Source organism: Euleptes europaea, chromosome 11 (assembly GCF_029931775.1).
Source record: "Euleptes europaea isolate rEulEur1 chromosome 11, rEulEur1.hap1, whole genome shotgun sequence".
NCBI classification, from domain to species: domain Eukaryota; kingdom Metazoa; phylum Chordata; class Lepidosauria; order Squamata; family Sphaerodactylidae; genus Euleptes; species Euleptes europaea.
This window is the reverse complement of record NC_079322.1, coordinates 51,869,245-51,888,524: the sequence shown is the minus strand read 5'-3', so window position 1 is coordinate 51,888,524 and position 19,280 is coordinate 51,869,245. Positions and strand designations below refer to the sequence as shown.

The 19,280-nt window shown below is 44.3% G+C and overlaps 1 protein-coding gene across 1 annotated transcript in view; it reads right to left on the bottom strand.

Moving 5' to 3' along the window:
• The window catches only part of CALCR (calcitonin receptor), a 95,577-nt gene that overhangs the window by 67,801 nt on the left and 8,496 nt on the right, over positions 1-19,280 (bottom strand). The window contains exons 2-3 of the mRNA XM_056857620.1: positions 17,473-17,626; positions 8,028-8,138 (exon numbers count right to left, since the gene is read on the bottom strand). Of these exons, the coding sequence (XP_056713598.1) occupies positions 8,028-8,138; positions 17,473-17,626 (265 nt within the window). The remainder of the gene's footprint in view (positions 1-8,027; positions 8,139-17,472; positions 17,627-19,280) is intronic.

Sequence of the window (19,280 nt, the reverse complement as noted above, 5' to 3'; positions counted from 1 at the left end):
AGATAATAAAGAATATCTTGATTGATTTAAGTTTTTAGTGTTGATTTTTCTTAAGTGTTTTACTTCTTTCCTCCCATCTTAAGAAAAAGAAGGAAGGGAACATGCTGACCCAGCAGTTGATGGTACGTGTTTTCTTTTTATGATCAGGAACACACTTTATATAGAAACCCTTGTAATAAGCACACTCCAGCAGTTCAAAAGAAAACTATTATGGAATAACTAAAATTCAGAACAATCACACTGGGGATCCGATGTTCAACTGTAGTACGTGCAGAGGCAATACAAGAAAGAAAAGAACACATTATCTTAGCTGCCCATCAATTTAACTTGCAGATAACCTTAGACTGCTTTCTTACCATCTTCTCCATTGCATCTGCTGCCAGATACAATCTAAAGCTGGAAAGCATCAGAGCTCTTAAACAGAGATTAACGTTGACTCTGCTATAGAACACAATGTACCGAAAAATTTACCTAATGTCCTTCCATTGATATCCAAGGGATCATAATATTGACAACAACAGTAGCTGGAGTGGTATACTGTTTCAGCTGCTTAGAAAATTCCCATGTTTCAGGGCTGGAGGATCATTGTGGTAGTAATCATGAAATCCAAACAGTATGTCTCTTTCCCCAAGACTATTCAGCAAGCCTGAGTCATTGGCAACGAGCAAGAATCATCAATCAGAAGACATTTTGTTTGACACCCCTTTGCTCTGTAGGGCTTTAATAAGTAGCTTGAAGATAGGTTCTGGAGATTTAATTACCAGAAAGATGGTAGATGTGTCCCATTGAGGAGGAGAGGCCAGAGATTGCTTCATTCCACCACTCTCCATGGAAAACCAAGTCAAGGTTCTAAGCCATGAATGATGTAGACTGTGCACAATGAAAGATGTGGACTGTGCGCCAAACTAGACCTGATGGAAATCATGGATCTCCTTGGTCCTTTAAAGGCAAACTATAGCTGCACTGGGCGTCATGAGGGGGGAAGGAGGTTTTGTAACTCAAAATCATCCCCAAGCTCTTATTAGCCCTTTTGACTGACATTGAAAAGGGCTAATAAGAGGGGTGGTCTGCTTGCAAAACAGGAATGAAAGACTGCAAGCTCTCTGCTTGGCTGCACCTCAGGTCAAGGCACTACACAGCCACAGATTTAAGTGTAATATTTATTTAAAACAATTATAAAGTTTGCTTCTCTCCTGACCAAGATAGGACCCAAGGATGGTAACAATATAATGAAACACAATAAAACCATGTAAAACTATGCTGTCTGAGGTGGGCCCCAGTTGTTTTCATCTTACTTAGGTAATTTAAACTCCACTTTTCTCCAGTGGTGACCCAAAGCAGCTTACATTGTTCTAACCGCCTCAATTTTATCTTCACAACTACCATCTTATCAAATAGACTTAGAATGTCTGGCCCAATATCACCCAGAGAGCTTCCATGGCAAAGTGGGGATTCAAACCTGTCCCATCCTAGCCCAACATTCTAACTATGACACTGGATCTCGAGAACCCTTGTAAACCAAAAGAAGTTTCTGGATCTTCTTTAGAGCAAATTACTGTAATCAAGCCAAGAGGTTCAAAGGTATGTAGGTCTCTGGCCAGGGCTGTCTTTTCCAGGAAAAGCAGCTGAAAAACCAACCTAAGCAGGAAATTTTGACCACCTTCCTTGGCAACTGCATCTTGACTGTTGTTGCAATGAGAAACCTGGCAAACAGCCAGGAGTTTCCCACTCCTGCTTCCTCATTCAGCAAGATTTTGGTGACAATGTGCCAGGTTAGTCTACTCAGGAAGGATTAAATCTTGAAGGGCAGTTTTCCCATGTATTGATCTGATATTCAGCAATAGAACACATAGACCTGGTAGTTTCCCAGCACAGTAAAGTTAAAAAAGAAGAGAAGGCCTAAAAGACAAGAGAGAGGCATAGACAAGACCTAACAGATAAGAGATAATAATAGCAAGCTGAATCTGGAATGTGTAGTTCAAGATAATAAGATAACTTGGAATAATAAAGATTGGTTACACAGGAGTAAAATTGCCAGGGGGTATTTTTATATGCTAGGTATGCTATCCACTGATAACATGGTAAAGGTAGTCCCCTGTGCAAGCACTGGGTCATTACTGACCCATGGGTTGACGTCACATCATGCCATCTACTAGGCAGACTATGTTTATGGGGTGATTTGACATTGCCTTCCCCAGTCACCTACACTTTACCCCCAGCAAGCTGGTTACTCATCTTTCCAACCTCAGAAGGATGGAAGGCTGAGTCAACCTTGAGCCGGCTACCTGAAACCGACTTTCATTGGGATCGAACTCAGGTCGTGAGCAGAGCTTTGACTGCAGTACTGCAGCTTACCACTTACTGATAATATGAGTAATGCAAAATAACAAATGGTACAATGATCTTCCCACAATTAAGCATATACAAATAATAAATCACAAGAGAAAGAAGAATAACAAGATACACACTCATTTCAATATCCTCACAATATTACATATTGACCATATCGAAACATTCCTAAGTTAATAGACTCTGTATCCTCATAGTAATTCATGATGCTATAGATAACAGCAAAAGTCATAGCAGTGCTGGATAGGAAATAACTGTATCTTCCTGGCAATCTGAAATATCAATATAATGATATTACAAAAGAATCTAATTTACTGTAATGCTAACCAGCTATAAAGTCATTCAGTTCCTTTATCCTGAAAGAACAGAAGTAGACAGCAATAATGAAGACACAAAAATGTCAATACAGGTTGTTGTTTTCCCCCAACTATGAATGTACTCTGTCATACAAGAACAAGAAAATAAAACCACTAAGGTTTAACTCTTTGGTCTCATTTTGGCAGCCCAAAATTAACACGAGCCCTAAAAAACAATTTTGCACTGTAAAACTCTACAAATTGTCATATGCTACAAAACAACAATTTCCTATGATAATACTCAAGATACAAGTACATAACAATTCTGAATTGAGGAAAGAACTGATTATAACATTTTTTCTGCGTCCACCAGTAATGTAGAATGAACCTTGAATCATAGAGTTTGAAGGGACCACCAGGGTCATCTAGTCCAACCCCCTGCACAATGCAGGAAATTCACAACTACCTCCCCCCCACAACCCCAGTGACCCCTACTCCATGCCCAGAAGATGCCCAAGATGCCCTCCCTCTCATGATCTGCATAAGGTCATAGAATCAGCATTGCTGACAGATGGCCATCTAGCCTCTGCTTAAAAACCTCCAGGGAAAAAGCGCTTACCACCTCCTGAGGAAGCCTATTCCACTGAGGAACCGCTCTGTTAGAAAATGCTTCCTAATGTCTAGACGGAGCAGAAGAAGAAAAACTACATGGCAAGGCTACGTATAAGAATTAAGCTGCTTGCCTTAGAGAACACCTTCCAAAGATTGACTTAATGGAACATGTTCTAATTATGCTCCGTGTAAATGAGGACACACTGTTATTTCTCCAGTTAACATGCAAAAATAAAGATAGATCCAGCCTGCCATTAAGGCCCCAAGGGGACATGGTTTTAAGGATGGGAATCCAAAATGCCTCTATTCTCAAGAGAGTCTGCTTTATGGCTATAGGTATGAATAGAAAAGATTATAATCTAATAGATAACGATCTGTGTTTCTAAAACCAAGAATCTAAGACCTGATGGGCAGTGCGCACACCATTTGAAATGTGCAGTTAAAGGAACCTATCATTCTGATTACGTCTTGGCTTTGCTTTGACTGCCAACTTGGAAGGCTTTAAGAGGGGAGTGGACATGTTCATGGAGGAGAGGGCTATTCATGGCTACTAGTAAAAATGGATGCTAGTCATGATGCATACGTATTCTGTCCAGGATCAGAGGAGCATGCCTATTGTGCTTTGGAACACCAGCAGGATAATGCTGCTGCAGTCGTCTTGTTTGTGGGCTTCCTAGAGGCACCTGGTTGGCCACTGTGTGAACAGACTGCTGGATGTTATGGACCTTGGTCTGATCCAGCATGACCTTTCTTATGTTCTTAAGTCTTTCCTGACACAGTAATCAAGGTTGCGTGCACTGGGAAGTGGCCTGCAAGAGATACCAGTCTATGCTCTATTCTCTCTATTCTACAAGTCTATTTTACATTTCAGTTCCTCAGTATACCACCCATCTACCTATATGTAAAAATTCCTCTGGATCTACTAACAGATTGTCTTTCCAAGCCTTGCCTAGAGGCTTGATTATGTTTTTAGTTACATAAAACACGAAGACATCAATCTGAGGATCTATATGGTTTCATTTGGCAAGAGCAAATCAGAGTTGAAGACAATTACCTGCACATCAGTGCCTAACGCATTTCTTCAGACCCCACAATGCAGTACAGTACATGTTTTTTTACAGCCACCATGAAGTGGCAGCCACATCTATTAGCAGGAGCAGGCTTGCAGTCATGACAAGATTTCATGATTCTCCTTTTCTGATTAAACCTCGCAGTGATGATCAGTCACCTGTGAAGTCCATTTCTCGCTCCAGGCTAACATGCCTGGCAACTGCAACGTGCGCCAGTGAAACCTGATAACTGACCTGCAGAGAAGGCGCTCCAGTTGAAATGAAAGTTAATGAGCAGATCAGAGATGTAAGGGAACAGGGCCAAGTGGAGAAGGTTCAGGGAAGCAGAGGAATGGGTGGGCCTGGAGGGAAATGTGATGACTGTGGGTAAATATTAAGCATCAGTAAGAGTAGCACAGTGAAAAGAGCCCTTAGCTCTAGTATGCGGACTCCACAATATGGGAAAAAACAGAAAGGGAAAGAAAACCATGACAATACATTTATTTTTTAAAAAAAGAAAAAACACGAATGATATGATTTTGCTAAAAGCTTGTCTGGTACAAAGCTTTTAACAGAAGCAGCTATATGCAAGATATAGTGTAGATCAGTGGTTCCTCAAGTGGGCAGTACCACCCCCTGGGGGGCAGTGGGATTACCTAGGGGGGCACTAAGAGGCAAGGGGGCAGCAGGGGGTGCTAAAGGTGGGCCCCTTCAACTGTGTTGTTGGATAGTTTAGGGGCCGCCAGGGTTGAGTTTGTGGAACCAAGGGGGCAGTGGCCCAAAAAGTTTGGGAACCACTGGTGTAGATATTTGTTGATAATGCCAAATGATATCACCCTGTAAGAATAATGGGACACCCTTTTCTTATAATGAATTTTAAGGTTGGATTTGGTTTCCAACTGGCTATCCAAAATGGGAGTGAACAGGTCTTTGGAGAAGACCCTATAGGAGAAGGGTCTTCCTTAACGTCTAGGAAGAGACAGCAATTTCAGTAATTCCATTTTTAGGGGTATTGAGGGTCTGAGGCTGCCAGTATCTGCTATGCCCTTCTCTCATGAATTAGGACCTGTAATTAATCTGAGGCACCCAAACTAGTGCGATTTATTAATTTTTGGTCACTGGAACAATAAAATGTTATAAAAACAATGATTTGATGCTAAAAGTTGGTTTGTTATTTCTAATTAATATGTGTAATTCTGGGTGTGTTTGGACTCCTTGCAGTTCATTTCCCAACTGAGCCATCTAACTCCATGAAGTGAAGTTTTCCCTTAGCCTAAATGTTGTTCCATATCCCTAAGGGCAGTGACACAGAACATTCTATTAATGGCCTCCTACTGTAACTGTGAGTATTTTTGCAGCTGGCTGTGGTAGAGGTACACTTCATATTCATGGCTTTGATGCAGCCACATCTTTAAAACATCTCTACATTCCAGCCTTCTTCTCCATTTCTGCATCACGCGAGACAAAGAAAAGATGACAGACGGAAGCACTGGACTACATTTTCCAGTTACTGAAAATGATCACTGAGGCTTTCAATAGGGATGGATGGAAAGAAAGCATGGATGGACAGCACTATTTATCCTACCAACCAGTTTCCAGCATAGTTGTACACCTTTTCCTGTCAAGTGTCCATAGGGCTGCCAGGTCTCTCTTTGCCACCGGCGGGAGTTTTTGGGGCGGAGCCTGAAGAGGGTGGGGTTTGGGGAGGGAGGGACTTCACTGCCATAGAATCCAATGGCCAAAGCGGCCATTTTCTCCAGGTGAACTGATCTCTATCAGCTGGAGATCAGTTGTAATAGCAGGAGATCTCCTGCCACCACCTGGAGGTTGACAACCCTACATGTCCAGTCAGAATTTTTTTTTTTTTACACACCACACACACACACAACTGTTGCGTATACTGTGGGTTTTTAAAGACAGCGTTTTGGCATGGAAAACTGTATTCACCACTTGTCTATGTCGAATGGAATGAATACATTGATTTCATATGTGTAAAGTTCTGATTATTGTTCATGTCACAAGAATATGGAGTGTGATGCTCTGCTTCATGGTGGGTCCCCCACAGCATGTAATTGTAGCAAAACAAATGAACAAGAAGGGGAATTGTGGGAAGATGGCTGCCAGCTTGTAATATCCAGGCTAAGTCTCTCTCTGTTGCAGGTATTTAGCTTGAGGGTCATAGTCTAGAGCCAGCAGGAAGATCTGCAGGTGGGGAAGGGGCGAGATCTCCACCGCAATTAGAAGCATTTCCCCATCCTGGGGTTTTTTTGGGGGTATTTTCTCCTTTATTTTTTGCTGTGTTCCCATTTGAGAATAAAGGGGGGACAGAAGTGAATAAAGAGCCCCGTGGCACAGAGTGGTAAGCTGCAGTACTGAAGTCAAAACTCTGCTCACGACCTGAGTTCGATCCCGACGGAAGTTGGTTTCAGGTAGCTGGCCCAAGGTTGACTCAGCCTTCCATCCTTCCGAGGTCGGTAAAATGAGTACCCAGCTTGCTGGGAGGTAAAGTGTAGGTGACTGGGGAAGGCAATGCCAAATCACCCCATAAACATAGTCTGCCTAGTAAACGTCGTGATGTGACGTCAACCCCATGGGTCAGTAATGACCCAATGCTTGCACAGGAGACTACCTTTACCTCCAAGTGAATAAACAAACAAATCACACATGGAACTGCAGTTTCCTTCATGATAAGTATATCTGGAAAATAAATGTGCAATGTTTGAAGTAGTCCTCAGCAACACGAGGAAGCCTGCCATACCATTTCCCCACTCAGTAATCAGATGCAATGATGTTCCTTTCATAGTCGTGTAGAAATGGTAACTTCAGTGGATTCAGTTTCCGCTTGACCTGCTGCCAAAATTCTCTGCTCTGTGCAACCATCAAAGGTACAAATGCCTTCCTTTGCACTGGGTTATTTTCCTCCTACCTGCCCCCTACCTGTCAAGCTGATGTTTCTGGTTCTGGTTCTGGTACACAATTTTTCATCTGTGCACATGTACTGATAACACTCACAAGATTCCAGAGATGCTGCAGTTTCCACCGTTCAGAAGCCGTACTAAAACAACATGCTCATACTTTTGTGCTGCTGAACTACACAAGGGTAGATCAGGCTGACCACTTTGTTTACTGTTGTTGTTTTTTACACACAACACACACTCAACTTTCAGTGATCTTTCTGAAGGTTGCAATCTGTCAGTCTGTTTGGCTACGTGCACTTCAATGCATAATGCATGAAGCAATAACGGGCATGAGGCCTCTGTGCCTTAATAAAATGTTACTTAGTTTTTTTGCTACTGTTCTTCCAGGAACTTTTTAAAGCTGTCTCAAAGCATGAAATACAAGAGGAAGACCCTGGGAATAACACGATTCGTTTTATAGGATGGAACCAGCTTTAGCAGCTGCTACATCTGGAAATGGAACGATTATAAAAGAAGACAGAAATTAAAAACAAACACTGCCATTTTCATTACTTTGGCTTCAGGGAGCACGTGGATAACGTCAAGCGACAACAGGCTATTAAGAGAAGCATGCCTCTTGGGTGTGTCTAGCTGGTGGAGAGGCAATTCAGATATGCTATAAATAAACAAGATTGATTTAAGCCCCTTGAAAAGTTATAGCAAAACTTCCATTTTGAAATACGTGATTAACTTTTGCCTTCATTTCTAAACTCTAAATACACTTGCTGATTGTACACACACACAAAAAAAGAGGTGTACTCTACCAGTTGGATCAAAGTCTGGAAAATAATCAGGGCAATTTTGCTCAGCTTCTTCTCCAGCAGGCGTGTCATCCCAACAGAGCCATCCATCCCACGTACGGTTACAGAACAAACCTAGAAAATTCAGAAAGAACAAGACTGAATTGTTTTTCATGGGGAGGGGGGACTTACCTTGTTCTCTTGTTCTTCTATATTAAAAATGATTCTCTGCTTAGCTTACCTAATGAAATATTGCATTCACAGAAATTACTAACACTTTTCTTTTTTGCCATTAAGTCACATCTGACTTATAGCAACTCCTGGTGGGGTTTTCAAGGCAAGAGACATTCAGAGGTGGTTTGCCATTGCCCGCCTCTGCTTCATGATCTCAGTATTCCTTGGAGGTCTCCCATCCGAATACTTGCCAGGATTGACCCTGCTTAACCTTTCGAGATCTGATGACATCAGGCTAGCCTGGGCTAACTAGGTCAAGGCTGTTAACACTTTTACTACTTTTAAAATTGGAAATTACATCAAATAACAGCCAAAACCTAAAAACTGGATGTGGTTAAAGGTTTGACTAAATTCTCACAAAGGTCATAATCCTGCCCTTGTGCACTGAGACTGAAAAGTATCGGTTGTGGTTCATGGAAGGCTGGTCCCATCACTGCCAAGAATCCACTCTCGGTTTGGTCACTGTAGTTTCAAGGGAGAGTTCAGACTTGATTTGATCTAGAACCCACTGATTTGTGCGGTACTCTCCTCCAACACCACATTTCAAATGAATCAATTTTCCTTCTGGCACCTTTCCTCATTGTCCAACTGTCACACCCATACATAGTAATGGGGAATACTGTAGTATGAATTATCTTGATTTTTGGTTGCCAGTGACATATCCTTACACTTAAGTATCTTTTTTAAGCTCCTTTATGGCTATTCTTCCCAGTCTCAATTTCCGTCTGATTTCTAGATTGCAGCTTCCCTTTTGGTTGATGATCAAGCCAAAGAATAGAAAAGTTTAACAATTTCAATCACTTCATCGTCAACCTTAAACGTATGTAATTCTTTCACAGTCATTACTTTTGTCTTCTTGATGATCAGTTGTCATCCTGCTTTGGCATTTTCTGCTTTAATCTTCATCAGTAGTCGCTTCAAGTCTTCACTATTTTCTGTCAGTAATGTGATGTCATCTGCATATTTCAAATAGTTAATGTTCCTTCCACTGATTTTCACTGCACCTTTGCCTAAAGCTAATCCATCTTTCCTTATGATATGTTCTGCATACAGATTGAAGAGATGGGGAGATAAAATGCATCCTTTTCTGACACACTTGCCAACTGGAAACCATTCTGTTTCGCCATATTCTGTCCTAACAGTAGCCTCTTGTCTAGAGCGTAGGTTGCACATCAAAACAATCAGATGTTGAGGGACACCCATTTCCTTTAAAACCAACCATAGGTTTTCATGATCCCTGCAGTTGAAAGCTTTTCTGTAATCTATGAAACACAAGGTGATTTTCTTCTGCAGTTCTCTTGTATGCTGCAGTAACTAATGTAAATTTGCAATATGATCTCTAGTTTCTCTTCCTTTTCTGAATCCATCCATTTTCTGTGAACATCTAGAATTTCTTGTTCCATATATGGTAACAGTCAGTTGTAAGATTTTGAGCATCACTTTACTTATGTGAGAAATTAATGCATTGGTCCGATAGTTGCTGCAGTGTTTGACATCTCCTTTTTTGGAATTAGAATGTAGATTGAGTATTTCCAGTCTGTGGGCCATTGTTTTGTTTTCCATATTTCTTGGCATATTCTTGTTCAGATTTTGATGGATCGCATTTTTGTGGCTTGAAATAGCGTTATTGATGTTACGTCTACTCCTAGTGATTTTTCCTCCCAATTGCTTTGAGTGCAGTATTCATTTTCTAAAATTGCAGGTTCTTTTTCAAAAGATACTTCTTGGAAGGAATCTGTCATCTTTTCATCTCTTTGGTATAGTTCTTCAGTGTACTGTTCCCATCTTTTCTTTATTTTGTCCTATTAAGTTAATGTGTTTCCATGCTGATCTTTCAGCATGCCTACCCAGGCTTTAAATTCGCCCTTGATTTCTTGGATTTTGTGGTATGGATCTCTTGTTCTTCTTTTATTGATGTTGTTCTCTTCTATTTCTTTACACTGGTTGTTATAATAGCTTTTACTAATGATTTTCATACGGTGAATATTTTTGTAAGTGTATCGAACAAGACAGGGGTGTCGAACTCATTTGTTACGAGGGCCTATAACAACATGTGAGACATTCGGGGGAGGGGGGGAACCATTTCACATCCTGAAAAAAAATGATGACTAAAAGTCATCTTGTGGCGACTCTATCACATTAAAAAAAAAAAGAATTTGAGAATATGACTGGATCCTTGAGTTATATTTCTAAATGCAATTAATAGTACTTTATGCCCTAGTTTCTGGGATCTGCAACATGAATCCTTCTGGGATGCTCCAAGGGTTTAGAATTACCTTTCTGTTACTGGAAACAGCTGCTATACAGCAGGCCCAGCACTACAAAGGTTATGAGTACTCCTAAGCGTGCTTGAGATCATAGCCTAAGGAATTCACCATCCTTTATATAGTCATCTGGCAGGAAACACTCATTGGTTTTGATAGCTAGGCTTGAAGTGAGGTGCAGTTTGTTCTTTCATATAGAAGGGCACATTTTGTGCTATGAGGCGGAAGAAAAGTGCAGTAGGACCTAATTTTTTTGTGTAGCTGGGCCTAGGTGCTTTGTTTTCTAAAAAATAGATAAAAAATAAGATAAAAAGAAATAGAAAACCAAATGAATGTCTTTCACTGTCACATCCTTTGTTTATTCCTTCTTTCCTTAAATTCCAATGTGTTTGCTTGTGGGTTGGGGTTAGGGAGGGGGCTGGGCTGTTGTACTGCATACTTATACGGAGGAGAAGAAAGCGCAGAAGAAATCCTGAAGTGAGTTTTCAAAGCTCTTACTCTGCCCAAAAAGGATGGCAAGCATTTTTTAAAGAAGCATAGTAATCAGATTTACAGACCCAGGAAGATTTTAAAAGATGACAATGACGATGGAAACTTAGTGCTGGCTGTTGACAAGCGAGAAGATGGCTTGGCTAAAAATGGAAACTGGCAAACAATCTAAGTCCATTTTGTTTCACTTGTGATCCAAGTGGGATGTATATATTTTCCCTTCCTTATAAAGATGGATGAGCTAAGATACTTGGTCCAATTATTAACAAATTATGGCAGCATTTCTATCTGGTATCCAATTACACCCTCCCCCAGCAAAATCATTTTTCTTTCTGACGATACTGTTTTCTCCCAGGACTTGGCTGCATTTGTATGAGCTGGAAAAAAAATCACTTCATGCAAACAATGAAACAGATAAGCAGGAGAACCAGACTGCATTTCTGAAAGTCAGCAGTTTGGGACATATAGGTTTTTGTTTTTAATTCTAACATGTTTTGTCATTCAGTGAAATGGGGAAAAGTGTTTTCCAACACAACATTCCCCCCCCCCCCGGGGAAATAAACAGTACCATCCCATTATTCTTGCTTTATGACAAACAGTAAACTAATTTTGTTTCTGTGCAATGTTATTTTGCACACACATTTGAAATTCACTTAGTTGTAACCCCAAATTATTGGCTGCCGCAGTGAAATAATCACGCTCATTTTTTCTGTCTCCTTTTCCCCAGTGAAATCCTTTCAGGCCTGACTGAAAAATGAAGCGGGTGAGCAAGGATTCCCCTGTGCATCCTTGTTCAATTCAGCGCCTTTTTAACTATGTGTGCACTGTTAGCACATTACAGCAGTGCCCATCTGTGCCACATATCACTAGCAATTAGGCTTACCAGGCCCCTCCTCTGCTCCGGCAGGAGGTTTTTCGGGTGGTGAGTGAGATTGTGTGGCTACGCCGATGCGATCGCAACACTTCGGGTTTACACCCAGAAGTGCTGCATCACAATGGGGCCTTCCTTTACCACTCAAACTTCCTTTACCACTCAAACTCGTGGAAGCGAGACCATGTGACGGAGTCTATGCACGCGATCATGTGACCCTGTAGCTGAGCCAGCGAGGACAGACCAGTTGTTTTCGAGTTGAACGCCCCTCGGGCCAGGGAAGAGATTTTTGTGGCCTTGTCCTCCGGAAGGAAGAGGGTGCTGCAGGTGGTATCTATGACTACTCCCAGGTGCTGTAGGCGCCGAGTTGGGGACATGTGACTCTTGTTGAAGTTGATGAGGAAGCCGTGATTTTGTAAAGTCTGCACGACTCTCCGGGTGTGCTGTATGGCCCGATGCTTCGATGGGGCGGCGATGAGCAGGTCGTCTAGATAGGGGTAGACATGTATTCCCTCCGTCCGAAGCAGGGCCACCAGGGTGACCAGGACCTTGGTGAACACCCTGGCCGCCGCCGCCCTGGTGCTGAGGGTCAGGGAGTCTAAGGTAGCGTCTGCCAAGAAGGTGATTGCCCTCTGCACCCTGTTCATGCCCTCCGTGGCTTGCTTGTTATCAGGAGGGATGAAGGTTGCCAGTTTCCTAGCCCAGACTATGGCTGCTCTGGCGATGAGGGATGCAGTGGCCGAGGCTTGAATGGCCATGGTGAGAGTCTCGTGTGCCTTCTTGGAGGTTTGGTCAACCCGCCTGTCTAGGGGATCCTTCAGGGAGCCCATGCCATCCTCGGATAGGAGCCCCGAGGCGTGCAGAGCTCCCACTGGTGCATCCACTTCGAAGAATTCGGGGAATGGGACGGACCTGGTGGATGGTTGGGACCTGGGAAAGAGGTCTTGGGGCCCCCTGGGGCGAGTGTGGGTCCTGCCCTCTTCAGCTGGCTCATTGTCAGTAAGGTCCAGAGCCATGATGGCCTTGGAGAGGAGGTGCTGGAAGTCCTCTCCGGCAAAGAGCCTGGAGTGATGCTCAGTAGGGGTTTGGATCTCTTCCTCATTGGAGAGTTCCCCCTCCTCCCTTCCCTCTGGGTCTGAGTCTATGGAGGGGTCTGGGGATTCCTCCCTGTGACTAGGGCTCCGAGGGGGCCAGGCATTCCTCACGGCCTTCGTGGGCCAGGGGGGCGGGATTTCCACCGGGCGATGGGCATGGCTCTCGTTCCCGGGGCTCTCGGATTCTGGGGAGGACTCATGATGCGAGGCCTCATAACCTCCCCCGCGTGGAGAGGTGAGGGAGGCTGCCTGCAAAAAAGGGAACTCCTCCCAGAGAACCTGCCTCATAAGGGCCATTAGGCCTCTGCCCCCCCCTCTGACAAATAGGGCCCTTGTAGCTCACCCGGCAGTCGAAGGATCTGTTGGCGATGTGTAGAGGGAGCTGCGTCCTGTGGGGCCTGGTGTGGACTCCTGCTGGAAGCGCAGGCCAAAAGGGATTCCTCAGGAGAAGCCGTTGCTCCCTTCCCGGGTCCTCGTTGGCTTCTCGGGCCAAGCGGGCCTTGGGCGCCTTCGGGCCACGCTGGCGGGGCTTCTTTTCCATCTCCTCCTTGTCAGCGCGCTTCCTTTTGTGCCTGCTGCCGGTGCCAGTATTGTCGGCTGAGGAGGTGGTCCCAGGCTGCTTCGCCTTGGCGCCCGCTTGCCGGCTGGTTTGGAGGTTCCGGCAGCTGTCGCTTCCACGGGGAGCTGGTCATACGGCATGCCGTTGCTGGACTCCACCGCCGCCTCGGGGAGTCCGCTGGAGTCCTTGTTTGTGGGCTGTGCCGCCTCTGCGGACGCCCTGCCGGCCGCCTTACTGCTGCCCTGCTTGACCGCGTCTGCGGGAGCTCATGCGCCCAAGGTCCCCTGCCTGGTGCTCGGCAGGAGACCGGCCACATGTTCCCCCGGCCGGAGGAACCCATCCGCACTGGTGCCGGGCTGCGAAGTCATCCTCAAGGCTTAGGGGTAGCCTGGGATGCCAGAAGAATAAAAAGAACGAGTGGCCTGAGAACCTGAAAAAAGGAAAAAAATTCGATGGCGTTGGTTGCTATCAGAGCAACCTGATGAGCTGCCTATCTGAGCAAGGCAGGAAAGAAAGTGGAGACGAAGGGCCGTATTCGGCCAGGGGACAGGAAGTGAGGTCGATCTTTTTGTACTTCCTGCCTATCTATGCACCAGGAACGGAAACACCCATCTATCTGCAAGATGCCCTTCACCTCAGGGAGAAGGACAGTAAGGTGGGTGTTGGGTGAGCCTTAAATGAGAGCGCATTCCAAAGGCAAGATGTCACCACTGAAAAGCCCCGTCTCTGGTCCTCACCCACCTCTCCTCTGCAGCAGGGGGGCAAAGAGAATGGGCCTGGAGAGGCACAGCTGGATTTATGTACAAACTAGGTAGTCTACAGTTTTGTTTTGCCATCAAGTCACAGCGGACTTATGGTGACCCCGAAGGGTTTTCAAGGTAAAAGAGGTTGGGAGGTGGTTTGCCATTGCCTGCCTCCACATCATGCCCCTGGTATTCCTGGAGGTCTCCCATCCAAATGCTTGCCAGGGTCGAGGGTGAGAGTGTGTGACTGGCCCAAGGTCACCCAGCAAGTTTCCATGGCAGAGAGGGAATTCGAACCTGGATTTTCCAGATCCTATTCTGACACCTTAACCACTACACCATGCTGGCTCTCTACAGGAGCTTTACAACACCTCAAAGACGATCACGTTTTTGTCCCAGCATAAGCTTTCATGGACTAAAGCACCTGATGAAGTGGCCTGCAGTCCTTGAGAATTTATGCTGGGGGAAAAAATGGTTCATCTTTAAATTTCCACAAGACTCCTGTTGGCTTTCAAATTAGCGCTCTCTTGTGACAAGGGGGCCGTTTCAGGATTTGACAGAGATTTCAGTGAGGTGATGGAAGTGCAAGTTTTATAGAAGGACTGAAAGCTCTGCTCTGGGATAGGTTTGACAGTAGATTGACAAAATGTTTTTTAAGAGCTCTTGTGTGCAATTCCTCCTTTATCCCTCATAACAACCTTTTATACAGGAGCTTCTGAAAAATAATCACATGTAGTTTGAAACAGAGGGGAGTATACTTCCTCCCAGCACTCGGCCATGTGAGAATACCACCCTCATTCTAAATACAAAGTACGAAAATAAATTCCAAAGATTTGGGAACAGTTAATCTCACAGAAAGGTTGGATGATCTGCTTTTGATATATTCAAGATTAAATTGCAAAAAACCAACACATTTGTTGTGCTGATGTTCAAACTGCTCTGAATAACTGGAGACACAGGAGCAACTGACATTTAATACTTTGTTGCGTTGCATGCTGCGTGTCCTCCTTCAATAGTTCCCCAACTTACATTGTTTGGCGAGCCACAGATCATGAGAACTGGCAGTCTAGCATCCCTTTACACACCTGTCTCTATTTCTCTGACAGTTAGGGTTGCCAAGTGCCCGGTGGTGGTGGGTAAAATCATGCCAATCCACCGGGCTGCCTGCCGATAGGGTTGCCAGGTCCCTCTTTGCAACCGGTGGGAGATTTGGGGGGCAGAGCCTGAAGAGGGCAGGGTTTGGGGAGGGGAGGGACTTCAATGCCATAGAGTTCAATTGCCAAAGCAGCCATTTTTCTCCAGGTGATCTGATCTCTATCGGCTGGAGATCAGCTGAATTAGCAGGAAATCTCCTGCTACTACCTGGCAGTTGGCAACCCTATCCACCGACTACCTGCGGGCCGGCGGCAATGCGTGCACGCGCACCAGCGCAACGCACCTACGTCACTTTCGGGTTTACCAGAAGCAACACAGATGCTCTAGCAACCTCTGCAGAAACTCTAAAAAACCATAGAATTTCAGCAGAGATTGCTAAAGCATCCATGTCGCTTCCAGGTAACCCCGGAAGTGATGTAGGCGTGTCACATGGGATGTGCGCGTGCTTTGCGCCAGGCGTGCGTGTGTGTCATGCACTGCAGCAACGCTCCTGAAAAGCTCCCACCGATGGAGCTACGGGATCTGGTAAGTCTACTGACAGTGCCTGTCAACCATTGGGCAGCGTGGGGTGGGGAAGGAGGAAAACTGTTGGCAGAGTGCCTAAGCAGCAGGCATGACACTGAACTGATTAGGAATAACAAAGCTTTATTTAGGAACTAACAAACTGGACAGGAAAGAGAAGAGAAGAGGATAAACCTAGCTGCCTTTCTAGCTGAGAGAGAACTCTAGATCAGGGGTCCCCAACCTTTTTGAGCCTGTGGGCACATTTTGAATTCTGACATGGCATGGTGGTTATAGCAACAAAGTGGCTGCCGTGAAATGATTGCCATTGCTTAACTTCAGTAACATAGTGCAGGTCCTTGCGCTGTGGTGGCAGCTGCTGCCAAAGCAACATTTAAAAAATCTGCACAGCCAATCAAATCTCCAATAGTCAATCAGAAGCCTTGCTGGGCAAAAGCCCTACCCGGCCCCACCCGCTTCCTAAAAACACTGGACAGGTACCAGAAAAGGTTTCAGCAGGCGTCACAGTGCCCATGGGTACCATGCTGGGGATTGCTGTTCTAGACTTATAGAAAAAAAGGCCTAAGAGTAGCATTCTTCAGACAGACATGGAGTAGCCCCTTTAGAAAGAAGGTACTCCTCCTGTCTAGCTAGAGCTTACTACCCGCTACAGAATCTTCCTTTGTCTTCTTTGTACACAAGACATTGCTATATTCCAGCACCAGCAACCCTATTTTTTTTTTACCGACTCCCCTTCCACAAGTTTTGACTATTTAAAATACCTATCTCCTGTAATAGGCTGTTAAAACAACGGCTGTTTCCACACCAACTGAAAACCACACAAAACCAGTAGCATAAAAATACATCAGAGCAGTACTTAAAAACCATTGAAAGCAATGAATCAGTGGACAAAAACTGTGTCAGCCTACAAACGCATCCTACTTTAATCCAGTAGCGAACACTAAAATAACTATATTGTGCAAACAGAGATTTTTTTTTTAATCCTTCTAATGTGATAGGCAAAGAGAGAGGTCACAATTTAACCAAAGGCTTGGGAAAAGCTTCAGGATCATGTATTAGCAGAGAAATCCACAATCTAGTCTTGAAGACAAATGTTTGTCTCACCAACTGTGCAATCCTAAACAGAAGAAGCAGAAGAGTGGGTTTTTATATGCTGGTTTTCTCTGCCTTTTAAAGAGAATCAAACCGGCTTACTTCCTTCCCTTCCTCTCCCCACAACAGACACCTTGTGAGGTAGATGAGGCTGAGAGAGTTCTGAGAGAACTGTGACTAGCCCAAGGTCACCCAGCTGTCTTTATGTGTAGGAGGGAGAAACCAACCTGGTTCTACAATTTAAAGTCCACTGCTCTATTCAGCTAGGATTTAAGATTTATATTTTTGTTGTTGTTGATCACAAAACTGCTGTAAGGGAAAGAAACCATTACGTAACTTCGATGCAGAACTTCCCTTGTGATTTCCGCCCTTACATTAATCATCATTTCTTCCTGTAACCCTGATTCATCCCGAAGTCATTTCAAAGTCTTTTGTTCTCCTTTTACCTTTTTTCTCATAAGGCGGCTCTCTGTTCATCCTCTCATAGCATTTGAACTGGGAATCGACTATCTTCTGGCGGATTGCTGCATTTTCAGTTGCTATAGGTTCTAATGTAGGGTCAGTATCATTGACCGTAGAAGAGAGACTTGGAGCCATTCTCTGTGCAAAGAGGAAAACCTGTTAAAAGTCTGTGAGGAAAAGCAGGAGGACAGAATCAAACACGCGAGAGAGTCACCCATTGTTCGTACTTCAAATACCTTTTTATCTGCACATATGCCCAATGTTGCTATGGAAATATAATTTGGTTTTTTATTTGAGTGTGTGTGTTTACGCTAGCGAAAAGTATAAGCCATTCCCTTCATGGTAGGTTCCTTTGGAGCAGGCAAAATACTAGATTAAATAAGACACTGCCAAGAGCTGCTGGCTTTGATTACCCACAAAAATAGCTCTTGTGCTTCCCTATGATATCGACCCATAAGGCTTCAATATCCATTCATTTCAGTAGGACCTGTGTGGGAACTCCAGGCTAGACCTTTATGGATGGAGGGAAGCTGATGAGCAGTAACTCTGTGTAGATTTCACACTGAAGCCACAGCCTCATACTGTGGGCACATCTGTGAACGGAGATTTTCCCCCTGTTGAGCAGCTGCTTGGAAGAAAACAGAAAATAAAACATCCCACTGTGAGTCGGTATGCATGTGGGGAATGGCGAGATCACCAACTTGTTTTACTGTCACCTTTAGGTATTTCCTCGTCAAAAATGACTGTGCTAGCTGAGTTGTCAAGTTTCCACACTGGGGAGGGGAGAGACAGTGCCAGAGCAGAAATCCACATGACACTGTACATAAGTGTGTCACTCGGCAGGGATTACAACTCTGAGACTTTGTGACATTGGCAACCACTTGTGGTAACGGAATTCTTTGTTTCTGTTCTTGTAATATAGGTTGCTTTATTGCCATCTTTAGGTATTTCCTCCTCAAAAATGAATGCGCTAGCTGAATTGTCAAGTTTCCATATTTGGAGGGGAGGGGAGAGATAGTGCCAGAGCGGAACTCCATATGGCAGCGTACATAAGTGTGTCACTCGGCAGGGGTTACAACTCTGAGACTTTGTGACATTGGAAGCCTATGGTGATAACTGATTTTTTTGTTTCTGTTCTTGTAATATAGCTTGTTTTATTGTCATCTTTAGGTATTTCCTCCTCAAAAATGAATGTGCTAGCTAAATTGTCAGTTTCCATATTTGAAGCGGAGGGGAGAGATAGTGCCAGAGCGGAACTCCACATGGCAGCGTACATAAGTGTGTCACTCAGCAGGGGTTACAACCCTGAGATGTTGTGACACTGGCAACCTATGGTGGTAACTGAATTTTTTTGTTTCTGTTCTTGTAATATAGTACTTCAAATACTATTGTTTACTACAGAATTGCTATTGTTTAGAGTACAGTGACGCATTTAAACTGCAGAGTGGGTAAGTACTATCCCTGGGATTTGACACCTCATTGGCCCTCATCTCTCCGGTGCACCTGCTGTAAGCCTAGCCACCCTGTTTTCTTGTTATACTGTGCATACACAGGAGGACCCAGAACAGTCACTACAAACTGAGCAAAGGTGTAGAAGAAGCAGCATTTCTGTGGGCCACGTAGCAGCCATAGCGGATGTGATGTTGGTCCACCAATTGAGGGCTGCATCGACAGTTCAGGCAGCAGCATAACTGGAGTGCCAAACCCTCCCGACCAAAAGGTCAGGAAGGCTCACACGCTTTTGGTTTTCCATAAACTCTGCAATACAGAACTGTTCAGGAGGGCATTTTTA